At 45.7% G+C, this 9,207-nt stretch overlaps 1 protein-coding gene across 1 annotated transcript; it reads left to right on the top strand.

Annotated features, from left to right (window-relative positions):
• Positions 1 to 6,671: 6,671 nt before the first annotated feature.
• LOC143898303 (uncharacterized) lies at positions 6,672 to 9,192 on the top strand. The gene is made up of 3 exons (XM_077407682.1): positions 6,672 to 6,890; positions 6,986 to 7,619; positions 8,626 to 9,192. Exons 1-3 carry the CDS (start codon positions 6,787 to 6,789, stop codon positions 9,190 to 9,192), a joined length of 1,305 nt encoding a protein of 434 aa, XP_077263808.1. The 5' UTR covers positions 6,672 to 6,786.
• Positions 9,193 to 9,207: the final 15 nt, after the last annotated feature.

Here is a 9,207-nt window from a genome sequence, read left to right as displayed (position 1 = left end):
TATATAACGTCTTTCCGATATGAACATTGAAAAACTGTGAGCCAACTTGGTTTGTCGGATTCACACAGCACTTTTTTCAGATCAATATCGAGACATTATTAATTTTGACCATAATTTTGGTCCGTTGATGTAATTTCTAAATTAAATAGTTTTTAATTTTATTGCGAAAAATATTACCCCAGCCAGGGTTTGAACCTGGAACCTCCCGTATACCGTGCGGGTGTCGCGCCAATTCGACCACTGGGGCTGTGGTAATATTTATCGCAATAACAACTGTAAGATGGAGCACCGATTACTAGGTCGACGGTGTATAATAAACAGAATAATAAATTAAAAGAAGCGAATCCGGTAAGTATTCCCTCTGAACCTGGAGTACATTTGGCTCAATATCAATGTCCGAAAACTGAAGCTGAAAAAGAACAGGTGAAAAATATTCCATATCGTGAAGCAATCGGCTCCCTTTTATTTGTTGCAAGAGTTAGTAGACCACACTGAGAGAAAAATAGGGAGTAATCCCATAGAGTTACTCTCCTAAATATCACATGGGCGCGAATCGAGCCTAAGGTCCGACTGCGCCAGTAACTGTACCGGTGGCGCCACCGATTTTCTACTGACAAATCATTGCACTAATATTTCCAGCGAGCTAACCTGAATTTTTCAGTATCGCTCATGGAATAGCTTCGGGTCGAAACAACAGTACTGCAGCAGCAGCGCGCTGAACGTTTTGCATTGTATATTGTTAAACGGTAAGTTATATATTGTTAAACGTTGATTATAGATTAAAACACTAATTTGATCTCACTTTTGTCTTTTTTGGTTATTTTGTATCTAAAACTTATTAACATGCATGCAAGCGTATTATAGACAAAAGTTATTGGATGTCTATAATGATAAATAAACATGTAAAAATTCTCGGCAAAAAATTTTCTAAAAATACTGTATTTGTTACAAATTTCAACAGTGATGATATTCAATTTGGTGTGATAAAACGCATATTTTATTACAAAAATAAAGTCCATTTTCAAACTCAAATACTTGATAAAATCGGTTTTAACGACTTTTTTCATGCCTATGAAGTAGATTCGAATATAAATAAGAATGAAATTTTAATAGATGCATCATATATTCCACGATTACCACCTTGCCTATACTTAAAGAAAAATAATGTTGAATTTGTAGCGTTAAGATATGATTTATAGTATTAAACTATTAGTATATTTATTAAATAATGTACAATAAAATTACTTGTAATCAATAAAAAATAAGAATATTTGTATTTAAATTTATTATCCTGTATATATACATACGAACTTGACGACCCGAAGCTATTCCATGAGCGATACTAAAAAATTCCGGTTAGCTCGCTGGAAATATTAGTGCAATGATTTGTCAGTAGAAAATCGGTGGCGCCACCGGTACAGTTACTGGCGCAGTCGGACCTTAGGCTCGATTCGCGCCCATGTGATATTTAGGAGAGTAACTCTATGGGATTACTCCCTATTTTTTCTCTCAGTGCAGATATAGAATACGCGGTAAATCAAGCGAGTCAATTCTTAACTTGTTATGGCCACGAGCATTGGCAAGCGGTTAAAAGGATCTTTCGGTATTTAAAGGGAACTGTAGATCATGGAATTGTGTATGGAAAAAGAGGGGGTAACGACCAATTACATGGATACACTGATGCCGATTATGCTGGATGTATTGATACGCGAAGATCGACAAGCGGTTTCGTATTTTTATTAAATGGCGGACCAATAGCGTGGTCGAGCCAAAAACAACGAGTAGTTGCTCTCTCGACAACTGAGGCAGAATATATTGCGCTGTCAACAGGTACTAAAGATGCGATATGGTTGCATAAACTTACAACGGAACTAGGTTTTAAGTATGATACAGTTCCCATATATGTTGATAATCAATCTGCTATTAAACTAACAAGTAATTCTGAATATCATAAAAGAACCAAGCACATCGATATACGGTTCCATTTTGTTCGAGATGTATACGAATGTGGTGATATCGATGTAAAATATGTGGACACAAAAATGCAACTTGCTGATATTCTAACGAAGCCGTTGGCAAAACAGCAGTTTGGTTGTCTTCAAAATAAGTTAAGTATTTTAAACGGCTCTAAATAAGTGGGAGTGTTGGAAATAGAGTATTTAGGCCGTTGCAGTACGAATAGGTAACCGAAAGTTTCACTGAGCGAAAATGTTTTATCGATCTGTAAACAGGGGGCGCCCTGCTATATCGACGCCCGAGATCGCTCGGTTCTGTGTGTTGACTTTCGAGTCGGACAGTTGTTTTTTTGTTTTTGTCACTTCGTCCGTGGTATCGACCGTGAACGGACGTGTGTAGTCACGCGTTTTCTTTCATTTCTGTAACTGTACGATTTATCTAATAAATTCAGTTAATAATACCACTGTATTGGCGTGCTGATCTTATTGTTACAACAAGGATGACACGGAAATTACGATTCCCGAAGGATCGTACGAGATACGAGCCATAAATGAGTTTTTGAAACGCGAAATTTCACGAAAACGTCCGCGACGCGTAAATCGTTCCAACGATGATCGTACGTCGGTCGCGAATATCGCGCGGAGCGAGGAAGCGACCCAGCGTCTCACGTCGCGGTAAAAATAAGCACCTGGCTCGCCAAGCCTACTATCCGTGCGTCCCGACTCCTCTCAAGGGGTGTCGTCAACGGCACATGTTTCTAGTCGTCGCCATCTCCCATTAACCCACCTCCTGTTCCCTAGGTCTCCCGCTCCCTATTCGCTTCGAGGTGCAAGATCCCTACGGTTGCTGAGCTTTCCGTCCGCACCCCCTCCTGACCCGAACTTTTTGCGTGCGGATCTTCTTTTTACGGCTTTCTTCCTTCTCCGGGCCGGTCTCTTTACCTACCCTGCTAGCGGCATATGGGGTCCCTGCGTACTTGGGTACGCATTGCGGATCGTCTGCCTCTTCTCGCACTGTCAGGCACCTTCCTCACGTCGATGTGTTCTTTTACTTCACCCTTCACCCGGATCTTTTGTCTTGGCCCTTCCGGCCTTCCCCTTTTCCCGGTCAGGTGACAAGAGCCCCTCCCGCACCTTCCTTTTCGCGGCATACTACGCTAGGAGTGGCAGGCGTGCACAAAGGGAACGTCCAGGGTTTTAAAGTCTAACTTCGCGCTCTCTTCCACTTGCTTTTCGTACAAATCTCCTTTATACGTCTTTCGCTCTCTCATCGGTTCTGGTCTCCTATTTCTTTGCCTGCATCTCGTAACGGGAGCCTCTCCTCTATAGCCCTTGCTCCCTCTCGATGTGGACCTCAATTGTCACCCTCGTTTAGTCTGCTTTCGTACTCGGGTCTTCACCGTCAGATGTGCACGTACGACGGCTACAGCGATAAAAGACGCTCGGACGTATGACATGGCTCGTGTTTACACGCCATCATCACTCCACCAAATCTACTAGTCTGGGTTTCGTCTATCCTGCGACTTCCTCGCTGCTAACCACTCTCCCTCCCTCGGCCCTCGTCATTGGGATCAATGCTTTTCCCCACTTTTCATGACCTCCCACCTCATCGTAGAGTGTAGGAGTATACAATCAGGCTCGTAACCGCATTGCTCAGACGACCTTGTCACGCTTTTTGCCCCTCTCTTTTTCTTCGCGTGTTCCTCCCCACTCTTTCACCTATTCCTTTCCCTTGCTTCGCCCTACGTCAAGTGAGGATGGAGTAAGGGAGGCTTCTTACATGTAGGCTCCGGCCTATTTGTTTTTCCGAGGTATCTCACAAGTGCATATCCCTGGGGCTGTCGCACCCCTCCATGGCTGAAGCCAGTCCCATAAATGCCGCCCGTGTTCGGGGAGAGAACCTTCCCCCCGGCTTAGATGGGGGGATAGAGAGAGGCAGTTGGTGAAATAAAATATTAAAATAAAGAGTTAGGAAATGAAGGACCATCGACAAAGACCGACTTGGTCTCTTGTACTAGCGTCCACTCTCTTCCTCAGTACCCCTCAGATGGGCACCCGCGCCTACGTCTTCTCGTTGTTCTCGCGGACGACTTTTCACGTTCCATAAACCAGCAAGTGGTTTAGCTCCCCAGATATTTGCTGCTTCAACCTGAGATTCTCACTTCCTCATTTCCTTTTCCCCTGACTACCCAGATGGCCTTTGGGTCCCCGCCTCCGTCGGAAGAAGTCCTTTGTCTTTTGTTCCTCCCTCGTGTGCCGGGAGGTAACCCTCATTCTGAGGGGGTGGTCGGCAATGAGAGTGTCTCTGATTGCCTCTCATGGTCTCTCTTAATCTCCTGGCTTCAGTACTTAAGATGGTGTTGTAGTTATTTCGCCTTTGCTCCTATTTCAATAGCGCCTTTCTTTCTGCTCGAACATTCGCCCCTGTGGGGCTCTGGAGCTCGTCCCTCTCACTCCTTCCATGTCTGGTCCGTGCGTCCGGTCACCGCGCCTCTTTATCACATGTCAGTACCTCTACCTTGGCTGTGTAAACCACATAATACGCCTAACTTATACTTGTCAATTTTTTCTTATCCTCACGTCTCAACAACCCTTTCAACTAAGTCTTGCTTTTTTCTGAGGCTTCCACAACCCCAATGGGCTTTTTTCTCCACCCCGTCTTCCCTAAACATGTACTCTTTCTCTCCTCTCGCTCGCCAGTGGGCCATGAGAACGGAAATGGACGCGCGAGAGAGGTAGCTCGAGCCGGAGGCCAAACGGGTGATATATCTTACTTATACCTTCTCCACTACGGTCTGTTTCTCCTCCCACTTGATTCCCAGGCTCTTGGCGCCTCTGCCCGGGGTTGGGTCGCCTTCCGTCCCGCTTTTTCTTCTCTCTTTCCCCGAAATGCAACGGGCTTTTGGACGGGGCTTCTCGTGTGTCTATCTCCCAGCGAGGGGGGGAATTTTTCCCGCACCTACGATACTCGGGCCCAAAACCTTCTCTTCTCTCTACGTTCTTTTGTGTCCGTTTTATCCCTTATGAAAAAGCGGGCTTTTTTTTCCCCACTCTCGGAGCCCGGTTTTGCCTCCCCCCCCATGCGCCTCCGCGCTTGCGTGGGGCCATTAAGACCGCTACTCACTCGAGAAACCGCGATAACGTTCTTCTTCGACTCTTCTTCAAAACGGGTCGGAAAGAACGTCAATTGGTCCGCGGACCCTAGCCTATTCGACTAATTGCACCGTTTTACCCCACAGTCAAACTCTACCTAAACTCAAGTTAATTCTCGATCCTTACAACGTTTGCTTTGGACTTTGGTAAAAAGCCATATGGGGCGATTCTGTACGATATTTCCGCGCGTTTCTCTGCATGGCTATTACGGATACGAAAAAAATATCCTCGAGCCGAGTCTCATCTCACCGTTTTCGTCGACTTTTCTACGTAACTGCCCGTTTCGTTATCCATGCGATTGCTCTCAACCCCCCCTAATCCGTCCCAACGCCCATTTTCCTTTCCCTCCTCTCATGGTCTCACTTGTCATTGATCCCTTACCAAGTAAGTAATCCTCCTCACGCCCCATAAAATCTTACTTGTCTCCCTCCTGTACGGGCCCTCTTCTAATCTATCCTTCTATTCCACCGTAGACCTGTGATGTCACGCCCCGGTTCTTGCGAGCCCCAGTACTTTTCTTTGCGTGTTATTAGGGTTCTGTGCTCGGATTGATACCCCGAGGTACTCGTGCCGCCTTTATCGTCAGTCTCTTTACCCCCCGCGCTCAGTCACCGTTTCTGCGCGTCCCCCCCAAACTCGAGGTTCTCCTCTCTCCCCTCCGCGTGGTCTCAGCCCCTCTCGTTTCCTTCCTGTCTCCCTTCCCGCCTCGAAAAATAAGTATCCCTGCTCTTCATGTCCGCACCAACGTTCGTCGACCTGCAAGGTTTCGTCGTCGGGATGAAATTTGTCGTAAAGGAGGCGGCGGTGCTGAAAAACGGGGCCGTTCTGGCGCATTACATCTTTACATGCCCCATGCCGTGGAATCTCCTCACAAAATCCGACAAATCGTGCGCTTCCTGGTTGATTCGCAATCACCATGGATTACGATGGGAAGACGGAAACGTGCCGTACAGCAAGGTGAAGCGTTTAATTACATTGGCCGTGCTCGGTGAGGAAGAGGACGACAACGATGACGACAAGATGCCGACTCTCGTGTACGTCAAGGGATGCCAGAAACGAGAATGGCTGGTGGATCTGCTTGAGAATAAAGCGAGAAACCTAAACATCGAGACTCTGGATGCGGATTACGAAGATATCGAATCTTTAAATATTCTAGATGCTACCAATACTATGCGATGTGGAAAACACGTTAAAAATTGCGCGTTGCAAAATGTATTAAAAATATTTAACTGGTGGTCAAAACGCCAAAAAGAATTGTCATCTTTTTAAAAAATAAATTTTATATGTTTGTGTAAATTTTACAATGTTTTACTTCCTTTCCCCCATTAGTTGATAGTGTACAAAAAATTAAAAAATAAGTAGGTATCGTGACGAATTCTAACTCGATAGCTTCGAGGGGGGTATCAGTTTTAGACGAACATGTTTGAACATGTTTCGCGGTTGATGTCATGTGGAGGATGGAGGGGGGATATACGTCTTAATAAAGAAAAAAACATCTTACCTTAATACCCCCTCTCCTAAAATTCAGAGCGCTAATTGGGCGTTCCAGAAACATTAATTTCCCCCTCTTTCATCATAGTTTTGTAAGTTGCCGCGTATATTCGATTAATTTTATACGACTAGTCTCGTATCGACTGCTTGTGCGAACGGTGTTCACTTCTCATAACCGAGAGAAAGAATGTATTCCGCTGAAGGAAGCAACGGCGGTAACAGCAGTGGCAGTAGACGTATGAATTATTACGTGCCGATTCCCAATGTTGAAACTCCAACGTGTGAAAACAAGTAAGTTTTGTATAATTTATAAAGCTTTATATTTTTTTATATCTTTTTTGCGAATTGTATTATTTTGAAAGTAATCTCATTATTTTTTTCTATAGCATTTCGTTGGAGCGTCGCGCGGTTCGTATACTAGGCGGACGATACGCATTGACAGCAACAGCTTATAAATATTTGAATATTGGGATCAACGTGGGACCTATGTCCTCTGTGGATATACATATTGGCGATAACCGAGGCAATCGGATAATTCTGCCTCATGCAACGTGGGTGACGTTCATCGAAAGACGTGCGGATATTCAGCAACTCGTGCAGTCACCATCGCATGCAGGACCATCATTGCTAGCGTTTCGAGATCTGGAACTTGTTAAAATACGTGACGCAAATATTGTAAAATTGGCCTCGTGCGACACCAGCTTGTACATGAAACCGTCAACCGTACTCTTCTTGTTCGAACTAGAACATTGCGTCGAGAATGTGTATTTTCAACTATGCCAAAATGTTCATGGCGTAAGTGAAAAATTTAAACAATTTATAATCATTTTACGTCAAAATTGTATCACCGATAAATGTAATGCAGTTAGAATCTTGCGTGAATTTTATGATAAGAATTCAATTATTGATTGTGAACTGTTGGCGTATGCTGTAGATAATATTGTCATGATGCATTACATGAGAAATAAATATATATATATATATATATATATATATATATATATTAAAATGCATATCACTGTATCTAAAATTATATTTTCTTCTCCCAATTATTTATTATAATGAAAAGAAACGCGAGCGAAGGGGCGCGAGCGAGAGAGAACGCGAACGAGAGGACGGTCCTTTTCGAGAGAGACTGCGCGCGAGAGAGAACGCAAACGTGGGACGGGAGCGAGAGAGAACGCGCGCGAGAGAGAACGCGAACGAGAAGACGGTCCTTTTTCGAGAGGAAGACAAAGAAAAGAAAAAAAAAAGAAATAACGCGCAACGTCATAATCGAATGGCGCCGCAAAAACGTGATCCAGTGAACCTGTGACCCACATGTTCACCAAAAAAATAACCTCAATAAATTGCCCTAAAAGACATGTCTGAAGAGGACATTGCGGCGGTATACGTGCACAGCGGGGGTCTCCGAGAGACTCCCAGGTCAACTTTTTTTTCCGGCGTTTTTTTTCATTGTTTCTCTTTTTTTACCCCGTATATCTCGGACAGAAAAAATAAAGAGGAGAGACCGCGACGGTTAAGTCATAAAATTTTTGGTCGAGTACCTACGTCGTCGGGCCATCGACGCTCGCTTTTGAAGTGTGAAATGACATCTGTTTATAAATACTATCCCCCCTGAGATCCTCGCCTAGAACTCTTATTGATATCACTACTCACGACGGAAAAAAGTGGCATTCTGACTGCAGTCGCAGAGCAGTGCACGCGTTAGACGAGTCCGTATTTTTGTGATTTTTAATATTATTTTGTGATGCCTCCGTACGATCTTCCCCCGTATAACGCGAAATACGTAAAAATAAGTGACATTTTAAACGATTCTAATTTTAACGATTTTGATTTCGACGACTTTGCTGGTGCTGGTGATCAGGAGAAGAGGCCCGCTGCTCTCCCGCGTCTCCCGCGTTTCCCGCGTATCCCGCGGACGCTCGGTGTTGGACGCGGCCGGCTTTTCCCCCGCGGGCGGCCTGTGCTAAACGTTAGTATCGCGGAATTTTTTAATTCCGATATTGATATTGACAATTTAGAGGATAGTGATAGTAGTGATAGTGATAGTGAAATTCAAGAGGAGAGGTCCGCTGCTCCCCCGCGTCAGCCACCCGCGCCCCGGCTCCCAACAGCTCAGGTGAGCACGCCACCCGGGATCTCACGCGGGCGAGCGCTGAGGCACGCTCTCGGCCTCCCGGCTCTCGGACGCGGGCGAGCACAAATAAGTGAGATTCAAGAGGAGAGGTCCGCTGCTCCCCCGCGTCAGCCACCCGCGCCCCTGCTCCCAACAGCTCAAGTGGGCACGCCACCCGGGATCTCACGCGGGCGAGCGCTGAGGAACGCTCTCGGCCTCCCGGCTCTCGGACGCGGGCGGGCGCAATCTTACGCCGATTCCCTCGCGCAGGGTCGCGCGTATCGTCCAACACTTGAGGACGAGAGATTGGCGGACGAGCTGGTGTTCGACGTGGTTCAAATTGTGCACATCGCGGGTTCTCCTCCTCCTCCCGTCAACCGCCCTGGCCGCCAAAATCCACGGGAGGCACTATCGGCAGCATTGAGACAGATGTCGGTGGGCCGCGGCCATGGAGCCCTCCCTCGTCGAAATTAAGGTATTTTTTTTCTT

Source organism: Temnothorax americanus, unplaced genomic scaffold (genome assembly GCF_048541705.1).
Source record: "Temnothorax americanus isolate GAGA-0224 unplaced genomic scaffold, ASM4854170v1 Scaffold23, whole genome shotgun sequence".
Lineage (NCBI taxonomy): Eukaryota > Metazoa > Arthropoda > Insecta > Hymenoptera > Formicidae > Temnothorax > Temnothorax americanus.
This window is presented reverse-complemented; position numbering and strand designations above follow the sequence as displayed.

What these genes read in the sequence shown, in the direction of transcription:
- LOC143898303 (XM_077407682.1), top strand. Translation starts at nt 6,787, where the DNA reads ATGTATTCCGCTGAAGGAAGCAACGGCGGTAACAGCAGTGGCAGTAGA. An exon ending in ACTCCAACGTGTGAAAACAA is followed by an intron (nt 6,891 to 6,985) that starts GTAAGTTTTGTA and finishes TTTTTTCTATAG; the next exon opens with CATTTCGTTGGAGCGTCGCG. An exon ending in ATATTAAAATGCATATCACT is followed by an intron (nt 7,620 to 8,625) that starts GTATCTAAAATT and finishes GACAATTTAGAG; the next exon opens with GATAGTGATAGTAGTGATAG.